This window comes from Cetorhinus maximus, chromosome 10 (genome assembly GCF_964194155.1).
Source record: "Cetorhinus maximus chromosome 10, sCetMax3.hap1.1, whole genome shotgun sequence".
Lineage (NCBI taxonomy): Eukaryota > Metazoa > Chordata > Chondrichthyes > Lamniformes > Cetorhinidae > Cetorhinus > Cetorhinus maximus.
In genome coordinates, this window is record NC_135888.1 from 78422105 (window position 1) to 78447386 (window position 25282).

General features: G+C 42.8%; 2 protein-coding genes across 3 annotated transcripts in view; both read right to left on the minus strand.

Moving 5' to 3' along the window:
* LOC144685779 (semaphorin-4B-like) overlaps positions 1–19003 on the minus strand; it is a 99680-nt gene extending 80677 nt beyond the window's left edge. For both annotated transcript variants that reach the window (XM_078550650.1, XM_078550649.1), the window contains exon 1: positions 18849–19003. In XM_078550650.1, the coding sequence (XP_078406776.1) occupies positions 18849–18969 (121 nt within the window). In that variant the 5' untranslated portion in view covers positions 18970–19003. The remainder of the gene's footprint in view (positions 1–18848) is intronic.
* Positions 19004–22847: 3844 nt separating this feature from the next.
* The window catches only part of LOC144685780 (uncharacterized), a 34748-nt gene continuing 32313 nt past the window's right edge, over positions 22848–25282 (minus strand). Inside the window, exon 5 of the mRNA XM_078550651.1 lies at positions 22848–25009. Within this exon, the coding sequence (XP_078406777.1) occupies positions 24026–25009 (984 nt within the window). The 3' untranslated portion in view covers positions 22848–24025. The remainder of the gene's footprint in view (positions 25010–25282) is intronic.

The following is a 25282-nucleotide window of genomic DNA, read 5'->3' on the forward strand; positions in this document are numbered from 1 at the left end:
AGTTTGCGTTGAGCTTCACTGGAACAATGCAGCAGGCCAAGGATGGACATGTGGGCATGAGAGCAGGGTGAAGTGTTGAAATGGCAAGCGACAGAGAGGTCTGGGTAATGCTTGCGGACAGACTGAAGGTGTTCTGCAAAGCGGTCACCCAGTCTGCGTTTGGTCTCTCCAATGTAGAGGAAACGCATTGGGAGCAACAAATGCAGTCGACTAAGTTGAGGGAAGTGCAAGTGAAATGCTGCTTCACTTGAAAGGAGTGTTTGGGCCCTTGGACGGTGAGGAGAGGGGAAGTAAAGGGGCAGGTGTTGCATCTTCTGCGGTTGCATGGGAAGGTGCCATGGGAGGGGGTTGAGGTGTAGGGGGTGATGGAGGAGTGGACCAGGATGTCCCGGAGGGAACGATCCCTGCAGAATGCCGCCGGGGGTGTGAAGGGAAGATGTGTTTGGTGGTGGCATCATGCTGGAGTTGGCGGAAATGGCGGAGGATGATCCTTTGAATGCAGAGGCTGGTGGGGTGACAAGTGAGGACAAAGGGGACCCTATCATGTTTCTGGGAGGGAAAGGAAGGTGTGAGGGTGGATGCACGGGAGATGAGCTGGACACGGTTGAGGGCCCTGTCAACCACCGTGGGTGGAAAACCTCGGTTAAGGAAGAAGGAAGCCATGTCAGAGGAACTGTTTTTGAAAGTGGCATCATCAGAACAGATGCGACGGAGGCGAAGGAACTGAGAGAATGGGATGAAGTCCTTACAGGAAGCGGGGTGTGAGGAGCTGTAGTCGAGGTAGCTGTGGGAGTCGGTAGGCTTGTAATGGATATTGGTGGACAGTCTATCACCAGAAATTGAGACAGAGAGGTCAAGGAAGGGAAGGGAAGTGTCAGAGATGGACCATGTGAAAATGATGGAGGGGTGGAAATTGGAAGCAAAATTAATAAATTTTTCCAGGTCCAGTCGAGAGCATGAAGCAGCACCGAAGTAATCATCGATGTACGGGAAAAAGAGTTGTGGGAGGGGGCCGGAGTAGGACTGGAACAAGGAATGTTCCACATACCCCATGAAGAGACAGGCATAGCTGTGGCCCATGCGGGTACCCATAGCCACACCTTTTATTTGGAAGAAGTGATAGGAGTTTAAGGAGAAATTGTTCAGTGTGAGAACAAGTTCAGTCAGATGGAGGAGAACTCGTCCTGCTTTCTACCCTTAATGTCACCTACTAGCACATTTCTTAGCTAATATCACCACCTTCAACACCTCTTTGTCCTTTTGTCTATGACATCTTTTGGTTATTTCCACCTATCACTGGCCCTCTAGCCGGCTCTACTTGTCCCACCCCTCCTTAAACCAGCTTATATTTCACTTCTTTTCTATTTTTCCTTAGTTCCGTTGAAGAGTCATACGGACTCGAAACGTTAACTGTGTTTCTCTCCGCAGATGCTGTCAGACCTGCTGAGTTTTTCCAGGTATTTTTATTTTTATTTTTGTTTTAAAACTTCAGGCTGCAACTTTGTACAGGATATTGACAGCTGGGTGAGTCATTATGGCATTGAATATTTCAATACCTACACCTATGGATATGGAGGGAGATTTGAGATGGAATTGGCAATTCTTCCAGTCTCATTGTGTTGAACAAGAAACCTGAACAAATAAAAGTAGCAAATCTGTTATCAATGATGGGGAAGAAGTGCTAAAAGCTGCATTGTACCCTAGACTCACTGAAGAGTGGAAAAGCAAGATGGGTGTGAAATTTTGGAGGCCTTGAAGACTCACTTTGAACACTCTACTCTTGTTATTTATAAATGCTATGTACTTAACACTGGAACTCGAGAAGAGAGGGGTAATATTGATCAGTATGTGATTGCACTGAGACATCCAGCTGAACCTTGTGAGTTCGGGCAACTGAAGGATGATCTCATCGCAGATAGGACCATCTTAGAACAAGAGATCCTGCCATGAAAGCATATCTGCCGAGAGAAGAGAAACTTACTCTTAAGAAAGCTATCAACGTGTGTAGAAGCTCTGAGATAGATAATCAATAACCGTTATTGATGGGAGAACTAACAAGTTTTCACAGTATGCTGAAAGGCAGTCCAAGACTTCCCAGCATGAGTCAATGATTAAAAGGAAGGACAACTTAAGGGAGGACCAGCAGAAAGATTAAGGCCGTAGTACTTGATGTAAATACTGTGGGGACCCCACAAGATGGAAAAAGGAGCATGTTCAGCATTGAGAAAGCAGTGCTCTAACTGCAAGAAGTTGGATCACTTTGCATGCAAGTATTTTGCTGAAATGAAGAAAAGCAAGCCGATAAAGATAGTTGCTGGAGAGATGTTGGACGATGGTTCTGACAAATCATTCTACACCCTAGAACAGGCTGGCGTCATCAAGTCTTGAGGTTAAAAATGGTTTGTAACTATTGGAATGATGATTGCAGTAGGATAGCATCAAGTTCATGTGAAGTATCAAATAGACACTGGTACTATGTGCAACATCATGAGCTTCGCAGACCTATGTGAAGTTGCTCAAGATGATAACACAAAAATGAAGAAGCTGAAGGTAAAGTTGACATTCTATATGGCAGGATGCTCACCCCAACAGGACAAACTAAGCTGGGAGTCCAATACAACAAGAAAAAAGATCTTCAGTTCCAAATAGTGGGCACTAAACAAAATCCCCTCATCTCAGCTAAAGCAAGTCAAAAGCTTGGACTGGTAACCCTTCACATACTAGAAGTGACTGCAGTGTTTTGCATGATCCCAACCATTAACTGCTAAACAGATCCTGACAGGCAAGGATCTTGCTCAGATCAAGCAAACTACACAACAAGATACAACTCTTTAAATGCTACAGGAAGTTGTGATGAAAGGATGGCCTGAACCATCAAGGACACACCTGTAAGAGAGTATTGGGCATTCAGAAATGAAGTGATCGCACAAAATGGCATCTTGTACATGGGGACTAGGGTCATGATCCCTAAAGAGATGAGAAAAGAGATGCTGAAGTGGATCCATGCAAGTCATCAAAGAATCGAGTCTAGTCTGAGGAAGGCAAGAGAAGTGTTTTACTGGCCAAACATGAGCAACGGGAGATTAAGGACCACATTAGCCAATAGAGCGTTTGTAATGAATACCAAGGTAAGTAAGCTAAAGAGTCACTCATGACTCATGACATCCCAGACAGACCATGGATGAAGCTTGGAGTAGACCTCTTCACCTTCACCGTCGACTACTATTCAGACCACTTCGAGTTAGACCAGCTAACATTAATGACTACCAGTGAGATGGTAGAACACCTGAAAGCACACCAGTCTTTATAGCATTCTCAACATTATGATGAGCGACAATATGAATGCATCTCAATTCAGATACTTCATGAATGATTGGGGAATTCAGCACTACACATAATCTCCACACTATCCCCAGTCAAATGGAAAGACAGAGACAGCTGAAAAAAATTGCCAAAGGAATCATCAAAAAATTGAGTAGATCCAGCACAGATGTGTACAAGGCAATCCTGGGGTGGAGAAACAACCTACTGAAGGCATGGAAAGCAGTCCAGTTCAGCAACTAATGCCATGCTGCACCCAGATTACTCTACAAATAGCTAAAACATTTGCTGAAACCAGAAGTAGTAACAGGAAGAGTGACATGCTCAAAGTGATATGACAGCCAAATTTCACTTTGATAAAGCTATCAAGTTATTGCCAGAGCTGAGAGTTGGAGCCAGTCAGAGTGCAAACATTCAACAAAAGTCAGCCCACTTGGCAATTTGCGCACCTATGTAGAGAAGCTGTCACCTCGATCGTACACAGTAAAAGTGAACGACCAGATGTATCGGCACAACCGCAGACATCTGCAAGCAACCAAAGAAGCTGCTCCGTCACAGCACACAGATGAGGCAGATCTGATTTCACCAACGGAGGAATGGACTGAATGACAACCATCAGTCCCAGAGGTCAACCATTGCCCAACAAATACAATGGATTAGCAGCAACAATTAGCACAGAGCAACACTTGCCACAGCAACAACATTCCCCAGAGAGACAACGTCACCTCAGGAACCAGCAGACACTAGATGAACAGATAAAAAAACAACTTACGTGCGTACTATAGAAAGACTTGAATGCTTTAAATACCGTATGTGGAATGTGTATGTAGGGACAGGTGAAATTGGAGCAGAGTAGAAAGTACAGTCTTTTTTTCATGCGTGATCATTTTCTTTATGAACAATGTGTGTGGAGTAACTTACAAACGATAGTTCATGCATTTTGTTTTGAAAAGGGGGATATTTGGATAAATACCTGTTAATACTATGGCTTGCCATACTCATGCAACCTCATTCATTAAACATAAATAAAGTTTTAGGGCAGTGGGTGTGCAATTCTGTATTGGGTCAGACCTACAAAGATGATTCAGTGACAATGCAGTCACTTATCTGGAAAGTGCAATGAAACATCATAATCCTTATTAATGCCAGGTCTTAGGGGAATTTATTTGTGCAAGAGTATCAGTTACTTGACAGCAAGATTCCAGAGTGAATAATGCACCACTGTAAAAACTCCTGTTTCTTTTTGATTAATTAGTTTCTATTGATTGTGGTGACAATGTTAGAAATGCAGGTCCCTTTAAGAGTAAACCAGGACAAGCTTCAGAGTGAATTGAGAGCAGATGATGCTCATTGAAGTCTGTACTTACAATTCTCCAGTAAGGTGGTGGGAGGGGGGGTGGTTCCTTCTGGAGAGGGCAAGGATCTAGAAGGGAAAAGTGAAACTGATACCAGTGCCCATCAGGGACCCTCCACCCCTTCCCGTCCCTCTGACCCCACCCCGTCTTCTAACCCCAGCCCTTGCCATGTATTCACCATACCCTCTGACCTTCCCCTCTCTGATGCTGAATGTTCAGTACCCAGCAAAGGACTCAGTTTCATGCTCTTACGCCCTCACCTCATTAAATTCCGGACTCGGCACAATGCTGAACTTTTCTTCTGCCGCCTTCGTCTCCATGCTCACTTCTTTAGGCAGGAGTCCTCCCCGCGTTCCATGGATCCTTTCACCCACCTCCAGTATTCTCCCTCTACCTCTCCTCTGGATATCTTCCCTCCACAGTTTCCAACCTCATCATCTCCCAATCACGGACAGCCTGCTTCAACCTCCTTCCCAAAATCCACAAACAGGACTATCCTGGTAGACCGATCATGTCAGCCTGTTCCTGCCCCACGGAACTCATTTCTTGCTATCTTGACTCCTTTCTCTCTCCCCTTGTCCAGTCTCTTCCCACCTACACCCGCGATCCCGCTGATGCCCTACGTCATATCAACAATTTCCAGTTCTCTGGTCCTAACCGCCTCCTCTTCACCATAGACGTCCAATCCCTCTACACCTCCACCCCCCACCGGGATTGTCTGAGAGCTCTCCGCTTCTTCCTTGAACAGAGGCCCGAACAATCCCCATCCACCATCACTCTCCTCTGTCTGGCTGAACTTGTTCTCTCACTGAACTATTTCTCCTTTAACTTGTCTTACTTCCTCCAAATAAAAGGTGTGGCTATGGGTACCCACATGGGCCCCAGTTATGCCTGTCTCTTTATGGGGTATGTGGAACATTCCTTGTTCCAGTCCTACTCAGGCCCCCTCCTACAACTCTTTTCTCGGTACATCGATGACTGTATTGGTGCCGCTTCATTCTCTCACCTGGACCTGGAAAAATTTATCAATTTTGCTTCCAATTTCCACCCCTATTATCACCTTCACATAGTCCATCTCCAACACTTCCCTTCTCTTCCTTTACCTCTCTGCCTCCATTTCTGGTGATAGACTGTCCACCAATATTCATTACAAGCCCACTGACTCCCACAGCTACCTCAATTACAGCTCCTCACACCCTGCTTCCTGTAAGGACTCCACCCCATTCTCTCAGTTCCTTCGCCCCCGTTGCATCTGTTCCGATGATGCCACTTTCCAAAATGGCGCTTCTGACATGTCTTCCTTAACCGAGGTTTCCCACCAATTGTGGTTGACAGGGCCCTCAACTGTGTCTGACCCATCTCCCGCGCCTCTGCCCTCACACCTTCCTCTCTCTCCCAGAACCATGAAAGGGTCCCCCTTGTCCTCACTTTTCACCCCACCAGCCTCTGCATTCAAAGGATCATCCTCTGCCAACTCCAGCATGATGCCACCACCAAACACATCGTCCCCTCACCCCTCTGTCAGGGGGGTGTAGGAGCCATTCCCTCCGGGACACCCTGGTCTACTCCTCCATCACCCCCAACACCTCATCCCCTTCCCACGGTACCTTCCCATGCAATCATAGAAGGTGCAACACCTGCCCCTTTACCTCCTCCCTCCTCACCATCCAAGGGCCAAACAGTCCTTTCAGGTGAAGCAGCATTTCACTTGCACTTCCCTCAATTTAGTCTACTGCATTCGCTGCTCCCAATGCAGTCTCCTCTACATTGGGGGGACCAAACGCAGACTGGGTGACCACTTTGCGGAACATCTTCGGTCTGTCCGCAATCATGACCCAGACCTTCCTGTCGCTTGCCATTTCAACACACCATCCTGCTCTCATGCCCACATGTCTGTCCTTGGCCTACTGTAATGTTCCAGCAATGCAAACTGGAGGAACAGCACTTCATCTTCCGATCAGGCACTTTACAGCCTTCCGGACTTAACATTGAGTTTAACAACTTCAAACCATGAACTCTCTCCACTACCTAGACCCCTTTTTTCAATATTCATTTTTATTTTTTATCCATTTATTTTTATTCGTTTTATTTTCATTCATTAATTCATTGTTTTATCCCCCCTCTTTTAATCCCCCCTCTTTTCATCCCGTTTTCGATCCCTTTTTTTCCACCCACTACTGCCCCCTTCCCCACCTCACCCCCACAAGGGCCATCTGTTACTTGTTCATGTTCTTCTTTTCAGAGTGCTTACCCTTGTCCTGCTATTATCACATTCTGTTTTCTCACCTTAATGCCACTATCAGCACCTTTTTTGGCTCTTACCTTTACCATTAACGCTCCCTTTGTTCATGACATCTTTGTCAATCTCTTCTTTGCCCCCACCTATCGCTGGCCTTCTAACCAGTTTCACCTGCTCCACCCCCCTTAAGCAATATAAATTTCATCACATTTCTACTTCTCTGTAGCTCTGAAGAAGAATCATACGGACTCAAAACGTCAACCCTATTCCTCTCTCCACAGATGCTGTCAGGCCAGCTGAGTTTTTCCAGCAATTTTTGTTTTTGTTTAAGAGTGAAACTGGTATTTGTACTGAACTATAGTTGAACAATAAAACAGTTGTGATTCACAGAATGTCTTCTGCTGCCCGATTCGATAAATGGATATCCATCTATGTCAAGAAGATAAAATGTTGTCTATAATGTTATTGGAAAATATTTTAAAATAGAGTTCTAGTAGTATCTGTCTGTGTGTATGTGTCTTAATTGGATTAAAGCCAGTTGGTCTAGAGGCTTTGATGTATAGAAGAGAAGTAGGTTTGAAATGTTAATTAGGTAAACATAGGGAAGTTACAAGATGAAGTGTAAAGGGGGCAATTTGCATTTTTAAATAAACTATTCAGGGGAAATATTACACTTACCCAGAAGAAGCCAAACAATGTGTTTACTTTTTCCAAATCTTACTAATAAAATTGGTGTTATGAAAGGGTTTTATTGTTAAAGGTAAAGTTTAAAAAAACGTAGTGATAGAATGAGAATTTTCATTCAAAGAGAAAAATATGTATAAAGGAAGAGAAGGCTGTTGGCAAAAGAGAAGGGTTTCTAAGATCTAAAGTCTTCAGCTTGTAAGCCTCCTGCAAGGACGCAGGGCTGAAAGAAACTCATTTTGAATGTGACTGTCCAGAGTGTGCTTTGCCAGGGGTTTGTTTAAATCTGTGTTTTACTGTTGCCTAAACAGAGGTGTAACTGGGAGTGAGATTAATTAGGGGATTTTTAGAAGTTATTATGGTAGTAATTTGTAGACAGATCTATGTGCTTATAATGTTTTAACTAATAAATGCTTAATTTAGTTTTATAAAAACCTCTTGAGGCCCAGTGGTCTTATTATTACTGAATTCAAAGCTTGCATCTCGAAACATACAAATTGCAAAAATTGATTATGACAGTTGTTTTAAGTTTCCCTCTGGGATTTGAACAACTCATCATTTACCATCAGCTGTGTCATAAAAATTGGGGGCTCTTTGTGGGATATATTTGTAATTCCTCGATTGGGTTTGGAGTTAGTGAATCTTAAGGTTACAAGTTCGAGAATCACTTTGAATTCAGGAGCGGGTGTGAGGTATTTTTGAAGTGGTGAGACTACAAAAATAGCTGTATCCATAGTTAAATCTTTTTTGGAAGAAGAAGATACAACACTGGGTTACAGAAAGTATCCAAGAATAAATTAACAGTTGGCAGATAAGTTACAATTGGGGTTACCTGCAGGGGCTAGTAAAGCAGATGTAATTGAAGGTATAGCACAGCATCTGAAGTTGGAAGTGATACCTGTCACTAGTGAGTCACAGCTGGAGATAGTGAGACTTCAGTTAAATTCATGGTGATACTAGCCTGTATGGCCAACAGAATGAAATTAAAGCCAATGGTAATTTTCAAATGTAAATTCATGCTGAACATCAAGTTCCCTGCAGGAATTTTTGTGCATGTCCATGACAATGATTGGATGATGAGGGTGTGGTGATGTTATGGATGGATCGATCCATGGATGTGTCGATCAGGCATCGCAGTGGCTGAAAGAAGCAGCTTATTAGTGTGGGCCATGTTCAGATCCCATATAGCTGAGATCAAGAGGTGCCTGGCAAGAAATAACACCCACGTTGCAGTTAGACCAGGCACTCTAACGTCTATAGTTCAACCTTTGGATGTGTGCCTCAACAAACCAGTAAAGGATCCTGTTCATGCCGAATGGAATAGATAGATGGTTGATGGAGAAAAACCTTCATAAAGAGTGGAAATAAGTATGCTGCCCCCCACCCCACCCACACCACTGATGTTTTGTGTGGTTTCATTATCAAATTATCGGATGCTATTACTGCACAAAGTGTCATCAGATTGTTCTGCATTTTTTGAACATCAAATTCAATGGATAAAGAGGCCAGTAATTTGTTGTGGAGGGATGATTGTGAAGGATGTTGCTGGGCGCTGTTTTTCACAGATTTCAGGTACTTAAATGTCATGCATGCGCAGTATGCATCTGTGCATTTGCACAGCTCCCTGCTGCCCAATCGGACAGGTTCACCAGCACCACGCTCTCCTGCTCTCACAGGTTTGTCAGCAACTCCTGCCTGCTAGTACGGTCTCCCACACCAAAGTGTCCATTAATTTTTTTCCCTGAGAGTTGGTCACTCTGCATCTGACACTAGTTAGAAAACTGTGCACTTACCTGCTTACCCTTCTGATTCAGCTTTCTGAAGAACTCCCTCAGCAAGGGGATCAGCGCAGGACAACCTCTTTTTATGGCAGTAGCTGCCATATGGTAAGTTTAAAGGTCCAGTTTGAATGTTAGTGAATGGATGACTGGGTGAGTAAGTGAGGTGGGTAAGTGGGAAGAGTCAGTACGGTGGGTGAGGTGGGTAGGCAGGTCAGGGGGGTTAGTTGGGTGGTCAGGTCAGGTTGGGATGGTCGTCAGGTGGTCAAGAGGGGAGTCAGATGGTTGGGAGGGTTAGTCGGGTGGTTGTGGGGTAGCCTGTTTGTAAGGGGGTAGTCGATGGTTGGGAGGATAGTCAGGTGGTCGGGAAGATAGTCAGGGTGTCAGTTTTATAGTTACCCAGCTGTATACAAGGGTTTAGTTTGTCTAACGCTATCTAACATTCAATGCTAATTCCCAAGGAACTGTCCAAAGTCTAATAGTCAGAGACATTCACAGAGGATCCCGAGTTGAAGGAGTATTGCCCATTAGAAGTTCAACTTCCTGGGCAATTCCCACATAGGTCAGCATGTCAGGACTTCCACAGGGGCTTGATGTGCATCTCAGTCTTTTATCCAGTCTCTGAGGATCCAGAGACAAAAAGATCCAGCCCAATGAATGTTAAGGTTTTAGAACATTTTGATTGTGGCTAAAGGTATCCTTGTAGAATTAATTCATTCAATAAACTGTGTCACATAAATTTAATATCAATTTCTGGTGTTATGCTTTTTTCTCACATTTCAAAATGGCTACCACCCACATCAGCAGTTCAAATTTTAATCTCAGCATATAGATTGACCCATGTTTTTTGACGGATTTTGGGAGGTTTCCGAGGTCAACTTATACGCCATGATCTATGATACTATTACAACAATAAAACACATATATGGTCTGTAATGACAGCCTAGATTGAGATAAGGCCATCTTGCTATCAACTGAGCTCACAATCAATAATGGCAGATGTGGTGGAATCTACCAGACAAAGGGGTCAGTCTCTGAACTGAAAGAGGAGATATGCTGATAAGAAGCAGCTTTATGGAGACTAGCAGGAAAGGAAGAGAGACAAACATTACAAAAATATAGATTTCATTTAAGTCTTGCATCTACTCACTATATTTTGTGAATTTCTGATCGAATTGTCTGAACTGGGCTCATGGACTAGTATAGACCATAGCTTTCATTTCAGTACATATTATAGTAAAATAGCATGCACTCAAAACCCCCACAAGAAGTTAGGCCCTCATAACCATAGCAATATCACATCATCTCAAAACAGACCAGCACACTAGACTCTCTGTCAGGTTTTTCCTATTGCTACAGTGTTCTGAATGGTCCCATTCTCCAATCAGCATTTCCTGGTGAATTTCTGCAACATTTCTCCTACAGTCTGATGGTGAGATACCAAGGATGAGACAGCTCAGCCCAGCTGTGAGCAAACACAGGACTATTGTGGACCAAAGAAGATGCTGTAATGCAAAATATTAAGTAAGATGACTTAGCTGGGTTGGAGCTGCAAGGCTTAAGCAGAGATTTTCAGAAAGCCTGTTAATGCTTTTTTTTATTCATTCATGGGATGTGTGTCGCTGGCTAGGCCAGCATTTATTGCCCAGTACTAATTGCCCTTGAGAAGGTGGTTGTGAGCTGCCTTCTTGAACCACTACAGTATGTGGTGAAAATATATCCTCAGTGCTGTTAGGGAGGGAGTTACAGGATTTTGACCCAAGTCATCTTTAAGGCTGTATTGATATCTTCTCAATTGCTCTAAACAGCCCTGTATAGCCCTAGAAGTTGCAGGATTTGTTAATTCCAAGTTCAAACATACACCAAGTGTTGTTTTTGACTTATTGTGAGGATCTTTCATAAATAAAATTCATTGTTGTCCTTTTAAAAACAATTATGCTTTTAAGAGTAAACTACATGTCTTATGTCATTTTTATGTGTAATAAATCTAGATTATCTTAGGGGCCTAGGAATTTTTTGAGTGGGCTAAGTTTTTGCAATATGCTTTAAAAACATTATGCAAAGTCCACCATAATGGCATGACAGTAAGTTTGTGTTTCACCAGATGACAAAGATTTATAACACCTTCAAATTGTTGCATTTGGCACCTACTTCCATCTCACACATCACTGGTGCATGCTGTAGTACAACTGCTCCTCCAGAATAGTACAACATCATTATAACAGTGACTACACTTTAAAAGTATGTCATTGGCTTTGGGCTGTCCTGAGCTTGTGAAAGGCACTATATAAATTCAAGTCCTTCTTCCATCAGCTAACCATGAGTAATGCCGCTGAAGATCTAAATAAAACCCTGGGAACGTTCCACTGTTTCAATCACATGGCAAGCATCACATTGCATAAATCACAGTGGTTTACACTCACTGACTGAAATGTACATTCATAAAGCAGTGACAAATCAGAGTTAAACAGGTATAGAATATACCAGATAAAACATAGTAAGCAGAAGTGAAAACTATGAGAAATGAACTGGACCTCCAGAATCGCATGAAGATAAACAGAAGGGAACCCAATGAAATTGTGTCCTATACTTTTTGAAAATGGCTTCAGCCAACATCTGGAAAATCTCACTAGCTGAGATATTTAACACTGAACTTAAGGCTGGTAAATAAATTTATAATAACATGACATAGTTTACAAGAGGATAACTAAATTTACCCATGGTACTTCTCATCAGAAGCCTCTGCCTCCCTGAGAAATCTAGAGTTTGGGGCTTCCTCGACTAGAACTTGTACCAAAAAAGACTTAGTGGGTAATTTTAACATAACCCACCTTGTGGAAGCCTGATGAGATTGGATTGGCTGCCCTCTTTAAATCCTGCTTGATTTTACTCACTGGAGTCAATGGGAATCAGGTGGGGTCTAAAAACCAAGTGACTGACCCAGTCAATCTTCTGTCAGGTAGGTTAAATTAGAATTATCCCCTTACTACGGAAGACGACAATGGACTGGAGATTTGCTAATGAGGCAGGAAGGTCAAGTCAGGAAATTTCTGTGCAGACCCATCTCCTTTAAAAGAGCCCCCAGTCACCATCTTTTTGTTCCAGGGAGGCGGAGGTAGCATGGAGTCAGGTCCACAGCCCTGGAGGCAGTTCAGAGGCAGTCACAGAGGTGGGTGAGTGTCAAGGTGGACTGGTTAATAGGCTGGCATCAGTTCTCTGGGACTTCAGCCTAGTTATATTAAATGATAGGCCCTCTATCCCTCATCCTTCACACCCCTTCAACCCCCCATGGCCCCTTATACCCCTTGCCACCTCCATGCCCCTTCATACCCCCATTCCCTGTCATACCTCCATGCCCCATTCCACCTCCATGCCCCCTTATACCCGCATGCCACCCATGTATCCTCCATAACCATTCAACCAGCATCCAATTAACAATGTAATAGAGGTCTAACTCAAACACACTTGATACTGAAATAAAACTCTCATTCATGAAACCAATTCAAAAATGTAAGCTTGCTCAGTGGTCAATCTTTTATAAAAACAAACATCCATTTCACTATCCAGATCAAAGACAGCTAATTCTTCAGTAACCTCTTAAAACTGCCAATCAAAATGTCAATACTACCCCGCTGAGATAAATGGTTCTGTGCATTTTGAAACTCTGCCAAGCATTCATAATTGGCTCCAGTACATAACAAAGCTTGGAAAATATAAACAATGGAGTTTATTGAAATTGCAAAAACAGTTATTGCAAGACTACACCAGATGGTCTGTTATCAATGCATTGCAGCAGTGGATGCCTGTTTTTGTACTCCAAGTGAAGGCTGCGGACTGTTCTTTTTTCAATTTTAAGGGCTGGGGATTTAAATAACTTCAGATCATGACACTTAAACACATCTTATATCCACCCTTCATGAGTGTTTATGTTTCCTCAAAAAAATCATGGTTCCCACACTGCAAGTTAAGGCCACTGGAACAGTGAAAATGGGGTCTACTCGGGCTCAGCATTAATTTCAAACAGCCCAGCGATTTGTGTTTTACTGGGTGATTCACACCCCACCCCCTTTGCCCTGCCAGCATAAAAGGGGATCTGCTGGAAATGGGGGTGGGACTTCTGCTTCTGGGTCCCACCTGCCATTTTTAAAGGGCTGTCCAGTCATCCCAACTTGGCAAAAATCCGGGCGTACATCTCCCAACAGTTTTAATGATCGGCAACAAAACTGGACATTTATAGAGTATGCCAGGAATTGCTGCCTATCGCCTGTCTGGAAAAATATTGAGGGTTAAATCCCAAAAGAAGCCTTTCATTTTCAGAAGTATTGATGGTTTAGTTAAAAGGTTGGTAAGGTATCTGACTCAGCTGACTGTGTGACAGTTAACTGTCAATCACCTGAAGCCTAATTAGGGCCTGAATAGGTGTTAATTACTATTTGAAGCTTAACTAGTGGTGAGTCAACTCAGCTTTATTTAAGAAAGGGACTATCTAGAAGCACACTACAGTGTGTTTGCACACGAACAGGGGAGAGAGCACATCCTGAGTGGGGCACAGCCAGAGTGGGTATTGGCAATTTGGTGCAAAGCGGGAATCGGTGCATAGGGTATGAGGTGCTCTTTGCATTTTTACCTTGCTATCCAACTTCTTAAATCTTCAGAGCATGCTACAGCAGTAGAGGCTACAAGGGAAAGGAATCACTGGTAGGTAGTGGGTAAGGTAATTATTACTTTAATCACTTATAGTTTAAGATCTTTTTGTGGTTTACAGTTTGTATATTCTACAGTAACGAGGATCAGGAAAGAAGGGCCCTAGAGTAATTGATTTAAAAGGTTTAATTTAAAGGGATAAGTCATGGCAGAAGCGCTCAAAGCCGAGGTGTGCTCCTCGTGCTCCATGTGGGAAGCCTGGGACATTTCCAGTGCCCGGGACCAGCATGTGTGCAGGAAGTGTGTCCCGCTGCAGCTCCTGGAAGCTTGGGTTTCAGAGCTGGAACGGCAGCTGGGGACACTGTGGAGCATCCGCGAGTCTGAGAGCATTGTGGATAGCACGTTTAGAGATGTGGTCACACAGAAGATGAAGGGACTTGAGGAAGGAAGGGAATGGGTGACCACCAGGCAGTCCAAAAGAAACAGGCAGGTAGTTCAGGAGTCCCCTGGGGTCCCGCTCGCAAATTGGTATTCCGTTTTGGAGACTGATGAGGGCGCTGGTTCCTCCAGGGAGTGCAGACAGAGCCAAGCTTCTGGCACCACAAGCAGCCTGTCTGCACAGGAGGGAAGGAATGGAGGAAGAGCAATAGTAATAGGGGTTTCTATAGTCAGGGGAACAGATAGGCAATACTGTGGCCATCAACGTGACTCCAGGATGGTATGTTGCCTCCCTGGTGCCAGGGTCCGGGATGTCACTGAACGGCTGCAGGGCATCCTGAAGGGGAAGGGTGATAAGGCAGAGGTAATGGTACATGTTGGTACCAATGACATAGGTAGAAAGAGGGATGAGGTCTTGCATCAAGAATTCAGGGAGTTAGGAAGTTGACTAAAAAGCAAGACCTCTCGGTTTGTAATCTCTGGATTACTCCCAGTGCCACATGCTAGCGAGCTCAGAAATAGGAGAGCAGCGCAGATGAATACGTGGCTTAAGAGTTGGTGCAGGAGGGAGGGTTTTAGATTCCTAGATCACTGGGACCGTTTCTGGCGAAGGTGGGACCTGTACAAGTGGGATGGTCCACATCTGAACCACAGCTGGATTAACATCCTAGCGGGCAGGTTTGCTTGTGCTGTTGGGAGGAGTTTAAACTAATTCGGCAGGGGGAGGGGACACAGAATGTTAGCAGAATAGGGACACATCATAACACAGTAAAACAATCAAGTCAGAGGGAGTACAGCTGCATTAAGCTTCAAGGGAGTAAGGCAAGGCTGGATGGCCTCTATTTTAATGCCAGGAGTATTACAGGTAAAACGGATGAGTTAAGGGTGAGGATTGACAAGTGGAATTTGTAATATAGTAGCCATCACTGAGACATGGTTGAGGGAAGGGCAGGATTGGCAACTCAACATTCCGGGATATAGAATCTTCAGGCAAGAGAGGGGAGGGGGTAAAAGAGGAGGAGGCGGTGCTTATTAGTTAAGGAGTCAATTACTGCAGTAAGGAGATATGATATCTTGGAGGGGGCATTGAATGAAGCTTTGTGGGTAGAGCTTAGGAATAAAAAAGGGGCTGCCACATTATTAGGTGTTTATTATAGACCCCCAGATAGTCAGCGGGAAATTGAGGAGCAAATATGTGCACAATTTGTGGAGGTGTGTAAAAACAATAACAATAGGTAATTATATTAGGTGATTTCAACTTTCCCAACATTTATTGGGATAGACATAGTGTTAAGGGCTTGGATGGAGTGAATTTCTTGAAATGTGTACAGGAGAACTTTTTAGGTCAATATGCAGAGGGTCCAACAAGGGACGGCGCATTGCTGGACATAATTCTGTGGAATGAAGCTGGACAGGTGGCTGAGGTGGTGGTGGGCGAGCATTTTAGCAATAGCAACCACAACATGGTACAGTTTAAGTTTGTTATGGACAAAGAAATCGACAAGTTGCAAAAAAATGTTTTGGATTGGGGGAGAGTGGATTTCAGTAAAATAAGGCAAGATCTGGCCAAGGTAGACTGGGAACAGTTATTTGTGGGGAAATCTACAGTAAAACAGTGGGGGTTGTTCAAAAAGGAAATGGGGAGCGTACAGGTTCAACTTGTTCCCTCTAGGGTGATAGGAAGGAGTAACAAACCCAGAGAACCATGGATGACCAGAGATATTCAGGTTACGATAAGAAGGAAAAGAGAGGCTTTTAGCAGGTACAAGGGAAGCAAATCAGTAGAGTACAGAAAGTGCAGGGTGGAGCTTAAGAAAGCAATTAGGAGAGCAAAGAGGGGATATGAGAAAGCTCTGGCTGGTAAAAGTAGGGAAAATCCCAAGATATTCTATAAGTATATCAATGGGAAGAGGATAACCAGGGAAAGAGTAGGGCCCATAAGAGACGAAGGGGGCAATCTATGGGTGGAGCCAGAGGACATTGCTAGAATGTTGAATGAATACTTCACATCCGTCTTCATCCAAGAGAATGAGGATGAAGGTATTGGACTTGGGGAGAGAGACTGCGAGGTTCTTAAGCAAATTGATATAGGGAGTGACAAGGTATTGGAGGTGTTGGCAGGCTTAAAAGTGGACAAATCTCCAGGTCCAGATGATTTGTGTCCCAGACTGCTGAGGGAGGCAAGGGAGGAGATCGCAGGGGCTCTGACCCAAATTTTTAATTCTTCTATGGCCACTAGGGAGGTGCCAGAGGACTGGAGAACAGCTAATGTGGTTCCGCTATTTAAGAAGGGTTGTTGATATAAGCCAGGGAACTACAGGCCAGTGAGTCTCACATCAGTGGTAGGGAAACTATTGGAGAAAGTTCTGAGAGTATCTATCTCCACTTGGTTTGATCAGGGATAGCCAGCATGGCTTTGCCAGAGGGAGGTCATGCCTAACAAATTTGATTGAATTTTTTGAGGAGGTGACCAGGTGTGTAGATGAGGGTAGTGCAGTTGATGTAGTTTATATGGATTTCAGCAAAGCCTTTGACAAGGTCCCACATGGGAGACTTATAAAGAAGGCAAATGCACATGTTTTGATAAGGTGAATTCAAAATTGGCTTAGTTGTAGGAGACAGAGGGTGATGACAGAAGGATGCTTTAGCAACTGGAAGCCAGTGTCCAGTGGCGTACCACAGGGATCTGTGCTCGGTCCCCTATTATTTGTCATTTATATAAACGACATAGATGAAAATGTGGGTGGTAGGATTAGTAAGTTTGCGGATGACACAAAGATTGGCCGGGTGGTTAACAGTGAGGTTGAGTGTCTTGGGCTACAGGAAGATATAGACAGGATGGTCAAATGGGCACATAAGCGGCAGATGGAATTTAACCCCGAAAAGTGTGAGGTGATACACTTTGGAAGGAGTAATTTGACAAGTATTCAATGAATGGCATGACACTAGGAAGTTCTGAGGAACAAAGGGACCTTGGCGTGTGTGTCCATAGATCTCTGAAGGCAGAGGGGCATGTTAGTGGGGTGGTGAAAAAGGCATATGGGACACATGCCTTTATCAATCGAGGCATAGATTACAAAAGTAGGGAGGTCATGTTGGAGTTGTAGAGAACCTTAGTGAGGTCACAGCTGGAGTACTGTGTGCAGTTCTGGTCACCACATTATAGGAAGGATGTGATTGCACTGGAATGGGGTGCAGAGGAGATTCAACAGGATGTTGCCTGGGATGAAACATTTAAGTTATGAAGAGAGGTTGGATAGACTTGGGTTGTTTTCATTGGAGCAGTGAAGACTGAGGGGTGACCTGATCGAGGTGTACAAGATTATGAGGGGCATGGACAGGGTGGATAGGGAGCAGCTGTTCCCCTTAGTTGAAGGATCAGTCACAAAGGGGGCATAAGTTCAAGGTGAGGGGCAGGAGGTTTAGGGGGGATGTGAGGAAAAACTTTTTTACCCAGAGGGGTGAAGGTCTGGAATGCACTGCCTGGGAGGGTGGTGGAGGCGGGTAGCCTCACATCCTTTAAAAAGTACCTGGATGAGCACTTGGCACGTCATAACATTCAAGGCTATGGGCCAAGTGCTGGTAAATGGGATTAGGTAGGTAGGCCAGGTGTTTCTCACATGTCAGTGCAGACTCGATGGGCCGAAGGGCCTCTTCTGCACTGTGTGATTCTGTAATATGATTTTTTTAATTAAAATCAAATAAAGATAAAGCAAAAACTTTTGGAATTTTAGCTGAGATACATTCCTCATGTGTGACAAGTGAAACCTTGTCCAATGATGTTGCCATTTTTAGTTCGACATAGTTTGGACAGATACATTTCTTTAATTTATATGCAATGGAGAATTCAAAAACAACCCTGAGAAAATGAATTCATTCAAGGAGACCAAATTCTGCCACAATTGTGTTTTGCTCAAAATCAGGAGATTCGGAATTAAAATCCTGAACTTAAAAAGTATTTATCTTGTAATTAACACCTATTGCTTTTGCAGTGGCAGTTGACGCAGAAGAAAAATGCAAATCAGTGTAATTCTTCCTGACCTACGTCTCACCTTGGTGGCTGTTCTGCCCATCCTGCCTGTGCTAACTCTTTGAAAGAGCTATCCAACTAGTCCCACGCCCCTGCTCTTTTCCCTTAGCTCTGTAGATGCTACAGAATGTGGTGTTTGATTATTTCTTCCTTTGAAACCTTGAGACTGTGTCAGCCTGCAAGAATAGGACAAAAAAAATCTGATAACAAGGAACCCAACTCTTGCCGTGGTTAACTGACTAAACGGGACAGTTCAATTTTCTGACCAGAATTCAGTTTAAATAGAAACGTTTTCTCTATTAAATAAAGTACCCTGGTAGAGTTTGCTTTTTGGTCGAGGCACACATTAAAACACTCACCAGCGAATTCGCTTGTAGTCCTGGGCATCGAACCAACGTTCAAAGCGAAACTTTTAACTTGAAATAAAACTGCAGGAACCAGCAATAGCAACATTAGCCGGCGGATTTCCTCAGCCGTCATGTTTCCAGGTTTTTGAACGTTAAAAAAGAAACAAAAAAACACACACTCCAGTGATTTCCACAAAATCAGCTCCCTCCCCCCTATTTATTGTTGTAATGGCAGCACTTGTGTTTTGTTTGTAGCCTTGCATAACATCCAGCCACAGAAAAGTCAGTATTTTTAAACTGTCACTGCAGTTTATTAACAGTTGCCCGGTGCTTTCGCCTTTACTGCAGCGGTTCCATCCACACTGTGCTGCTCATTCCCCGCGATGCTGCGCCCCCCCGTCTTGGGCTGGACTCTGGCTGTTCGGTTGTATGGACGCCCCGCACTCCGTGCCTGCGACGCTCCCTCGTCCTGTGATTGTACTGTGTAGTGTTGATCAGTCAGCCAAATCAAAGCCGCCTCTCTCCTGGCGCCCACCAGGTGCACCTCCCTCACTCCGGCAAACCTGTGTGCAACCTGATCCGACTGTAATATATTCAGAGAATCAGGATAAGTGCCTTGGCAGGCAAATGGAGGCTGGAGGATCGGCAATACTGTGATTCTACTGCCAACAGCTTGCCTTTGTAATATCTGTAAGCACATTTTATGAGGATTGTTATATTTATGTTGTCCATTTTTTGTCACCTTGGGCCAGTGGTAGATCTGAGTCAAAATGCTATGGATCCAAGTCCCACTCCAGAGACTTGAGCACTCATTTAGACAGTACTGAGGGAGTGCTGCGTTATCAGATATGGTATTTTCCATACCCCAGAACAAGTACACTTGGTCAGTACAATCAGAAAAACAGAACCAAGGCCACATCTAGTTAGCCACTTATTAAGCAACATAAGGTCAGTATTTTAAACAAAGTTTCCAAATAGTCCACTTGAAAGGGGAAAAAGAGGTGCAATGATCTGACTGAAACACGTAGAATAAAAAGTATTTGGGAATAATCTAATCTCTTAATGTCACACCTACTAGTTTGAGATCAGTGTTACAATTATCATTTGAATATTGACTTGCATTTATATAGCATTTTATCAATATTAGAAGTGTGATACATACACTGATTATTCTGAGGGGGAATGAATGTCACTTCTGTTGCTATGTAGGAAAATATGATTAAATGCACACTGTTAACCTGCAAAGTATATATATTTATTATTCAGTTTATTCTGGATTACATTGATCTTAACACATAATGAATGTTAAGTGCTCAGGAACATAGAGATGTACAATATTGGAAAAAAAATGCTACAGTTATCAGACAAGTCCCAATATAGGTGTGCAAGTTTAAACATCAAATGCCAGAATTGCCCTATGTGTCCTATATTGCTTAAAGGTGGTATTTTCCATTGGCAGCAATGCAATACTTAGATTCATTATTATGAGGCTACATTTAAACACAGAAAGGGGTACTCATATGTAAAACAGATTGTCTCAGAAGCCTAAAATATTTTATGAAATGCTGGTGAACTGCAGCACGTTGCTTCTGCCTTTAAAGCAGCAACTAATACATTCAGCAATAATTTGGCATAATTTTAGTTTCCTCTGGTGTGAAATATCTCCTTTTTTTCACTCTTGTACTTGCGAATTCCAGTTCTTTCAGTCCCACCTACAATTTACACTGTATCCAATGCAGTTACTGAAATGAGTTTGATTATCCTGCATCACGGGACACATGAAGCAATGTTTATATTAATTAATCCCTGTGCTTAAGCTAAACTGTGGCCCTTCCAAGCATCACTGGCTAACAAATGAATGAAAAGCTTCTTCACTGCGAATGAGTTACTCTTTAGAATAATGAGTAGTTATTTTATTTCTGGGAACCCATCCCACTTTAAATGAAGGCAATATGCCAAGGATTATTCTACTACTGGAGATAGCAGCTTATTAAGTGGAGGGTGGAATGACTAATGCAAGGATGGAGTGGTATCTCTTTAACAGTAATATTCTGGATTTTATATTTCTCCAGGGCCTTTCAAGCCAATAAGAAAGAAGAAAAATGGGGATTTATATAACTCTATTTGTGATCTTATTAAATCCCAAAATGCTTACAACTAATGAAGTGCTTTTGATCTGTAACTGATGCAAAATCATTTCTGATCTGTTCTGAGGTGATGTGAATGTAAATCAGCATTAAGTTAGTTCAACGTACATGTTCTTTCTGCATGACAACAACGTAGTTAGAGCTTACTCCTCAAGAACGCAATCCTCATTGCACAGTGCAGATACACTTTAGGAATATCTCCAATAGACTGAGTGGAGTAGTGGATCAACACATCAAACTTTTACCACTGGCACCTGGATTTGTATGTAAGACAAACTCATGAGATGAAGGGGTTTGCTTTCTGCTGGTCCTGTGTAAAATAGGTTTCAAGAGATTTCAATCTAAATGCTTTTGCTCTTCACCTTTGTGGCTAGATATCCCTTCATCATTTTTTTTGTTCTAATGTTTATCTACTTTGAAAGAATACCCGCCATTCCTTGGCACATCAGATCCAATTAAAAGTTCCATAGTTGTCATATGCTTATATAACATGGTGTCACCAGAATGTTTTATAGTTCAATTACCCTCAAGTCTGTTTGGCGTTTTTAATTTTGTACTGATGCCTCCCAGTTCAGCATTCATACTCCATGGTCAAACAGTACTTGCATGAGCCTATATTATCCATCACTTGCAGAAGTTTATAATTGGCCCTGATCGGTCAAGCTGTCTGGTTTAAGTTTCAAACAATGTTTGGCAGTTAACTGTCAGTCACCATCACTGGTGCATTGTCCATGGCAATGCTTCTACCAAATTATTTATTGGCCCTTATATTGGTATTCTTGCAAAATGTCCTGATGAGTGCAAGTCAAAAAGCTTCAACATGTCTCTTTTTATTAGCAATATCCATTCTGAATAGTGACTATGGGTCAAATTTTCGAGTCCCAAAAAAATTGGGAATGGATGCAGGATTCAGCAAAATTAAGGCCATAGGACTGGAAATTTGAACTTCCACCTCAAAAGGAGCCCCATGCAAACTTCCCATATGCGAGAAGAAGCTCAGATTAGATTTGGGTAGCAACCCCGCACGCCTGGCCTGTGGTGTCAGGGCCATCATTGACAGGCCCAAGGGAAATCTGTATTTCATGTCTCAAAATATTTTCATTGGGTCAGGTAGGTTTTGGAAACCTTTGGGAAACCTGCCAGGTAAGAGAGTTCAGGAACCATGGGGGAAGCCTGCTAAGGAGTCAGGAATATTCTGACAGGTAAGTGTAAAGTGTTTTGACAACTTCAACTGTCATTATTAGATGCAGTCTGATCAGTTAAATGTATTTTTACTGCAGTGATTGGTCATAGGGCTCTGTCCTGAAAAGACCAACATTTGTGTAAGCATTGAGATGCATTAGAGTAGATTTCCAATTGGAAAAAGTGCTGTTATGCACTCAAAACTGTGGAAAAACAGTGCTTGAGAACTCTGTTGCCATTATCAGAAGTGATTTCAATGTCTAATGTTTTAACTTCGAACAAAAAAATAGTTACCAGCTCCTGTAATTTTTTGAATGATAGGCCACCTGTGTAGCTTAAGAAAAACCCTAGCCATCTGTTCTTTCAATTTCAAAAGATTTCATTGCCTGGAACTGTAATGGTTTGTTTTGGCATCTCAACCCATTATGATTGATTGGCTGAGTTTCAAAAGCTTCTGAAGCTCTTAGTTTAGAAGGTCGTTGTGTACACAGTTTGACTGACAGTGTTAGGAGGTTATTAAAAAACTATCTGTCTGTTATTATTTGTATGACACAATGATTACTTGAGCACATTTAACTTTTTTCCAATGGATCTGGGTTTTTTTCTGTGAAGTATGAATGGAGGTGTGTTTGAGTGACAGCTGCAACATTCTAATTTTTATTTTTTTTTTTCAATTTTTTTTCATGTTCATTTCAGACTGGATAAGTAACTATGGAGGATACATGGGGATCATGGAAGGGGCTTATGAGGGGGCATTGGGAGATATGACAGTGCATGGGAGGGTGGGGTTGAGGAGCTACAAGAATGATGTGGAGAGCTGGACCATGTCCCCGAGAACGAATACAGGCCTTTTAAATAGCCCACCTCATCACTCACACTCTTCCAACTCTACTTCGGGCCTGCCTAGTGAGGCAGCAGATTCGAACCTTGCCCGCCATGTCTCTAGGAGGCGAAAAAATGGCAGGTATGCAGGAAGTGATGGGTTTGGATTAATAAAGTTGGGAACTGCCCCGACTTGCACTTCTTGAACCTGTGACAAAAATCCAACCCAATGCCACCATTATACTCTACATGTAAAAAACTTTAATTTACTACAGCCCTTATCTTTGATGCCTCACACAGTGAGATTAGCAATGTAGACTGAATCTGAATGTGCTACAAATCATACTCATCAGATGGGAATCCCATTTTACATGTGACTATTTAACAGCCATCAGACAGAACAGAACTTCACTCCCTAAATCTGGGTCAGATTACAGTTTAGATCTCAGAGATTAAGGGATAGTATTCTAACTCATTGTGTTGCTCTGCTCCCTCATTCTTTACATAAAATATGCTTGTCACCAGGCGGCATTTTATGGCCCCTCCTGACAGTGGTATTTTCCAGTCCTGCTGAAGTCAATGGACTTTTGAATGGCTCACCGTTTTTTACGGCCCGCCCTCCATCGTGACCAGCCCATTTCCCCACTAGATGGAAAAATACCAAATGGACTAGATTTCTTCCAGTGGCCTATGGTGACAATCTGTTGTGAGCGGGGAGGTTCTAATAAGAACATAAGGAACAGCAGTAGGCCATTTGTCCCCAGGAACCTGCTCTGCCATTGAATAAAATCATGGCTAATCTGATTGTGGCCTTATATCCACCTTCCTGCCTACTCTCCATAAGCTTTGACATCACTCTAGACCAAAAAAATCAGGCCCAAAAAGATTTGGCCATCTAGGTCACTCAAACTGTAATTGCAGATTATTAGAGAAAAAAGTTTTGAATATGACAAAGTAATTTTTGAATGCCTGATAAATCGCAAAGACCCTTAAAAAGGTTATTTCTGTCTTAATAATCATGTGGTCACATCACTCACATTATTTTTTCTCGAGCTCAGATGTTCTACCAGCCCTCTCTAGCTTGCTTTCTCGTGTTTTACTCAATTCTTTAGAATACAGATCATCTAGAAACTCCTTGATACCAGCTGGAAATTTTGATTTTGTGACTTTAGAGGCTCCAGGGTTTAAGGAAATGTCTCTTTGCTTGGTCTTTGACTCAGGAAGAGTTTGGTGCAGTTCAGTTTCGTTGTTGACTGGAGCCATTTCATCATGATCATCTTGTATAGTCTGCTGACTCCATTCACTTCTAATGTTCTCATAATATGGGACAGAAACTGACTTAGGAAAAGGAACGTTCTGGTCTTCATTACTCTCTGCTGAATCTTGGTATTTTGACCCTTTTCTGTCCTTGGGAAAAGATGGCTCTTCCTCAAAGGACAACTGAGTTTCAATATCGGAAACATTCACATACACTGGATCTGTGGAACAGTCATCACTGCAACTATCTCTGTATTTTGTAGAATTAACTGTTGATTCCTCCTCCTTATCTTTCTTTGACTTACGTTTAGAATGTTTGACAGTGGCATAAATGATGTGACTTGGGACTTTTGCACCCTCCCTTTCGTTGGTTGTAGAAACTTTCCTTTCTCCTCCTATGGCTGCACTTGGCACAACTCCACCGAGAGCTGCCTGGCCTTTCCGATCCTGAGGTTTTACTATCTTAGTTATCTTTGGATTCATCTCAGTGACCTGAGCATTCTTCGAGACAGGCATCCTTCCACCTGAAGTTTTTTCATCCAAAGATTCCTGAGAAGATGTCATTGCATTAGGTAGTTGTCGACTGAATGCCGTGGAACTCTGACTTAAATTAATTAAACTTAAATTTCGTTGTATTTTGTCAGACTCTTTTTCTTTAACAGCTGCTTCAATAATGTGGAAAATTTCTCTGACTCCCTTTGAGTTGAATAGAAAAAGGCCTTCTCCTGAATCGCACCTTCTCCCTGCCTCAAATGTAAGTGTTGTCTGCAGAAAAAAAATCTTGGTCAGACCTTATCCCAGAATATGAAATTCATTTAGCTGCATTTGAGTGCATATAACTGTAATTTTAGTGATCAAACATAAACCAATTAAATTCTATCAAGGATTAGAAATTCCACACAGCAATTCACCTCTATGAGTTATTTCCAACTGTAAAGCAAGGCAACTTGGAACTTGAGCCTGTTCCACCTCTCAACACACAGGCCTTTTAATCTACCACCCACTAGTTTGTGTGGTTTCTGGAACTCTGTTCTGCCT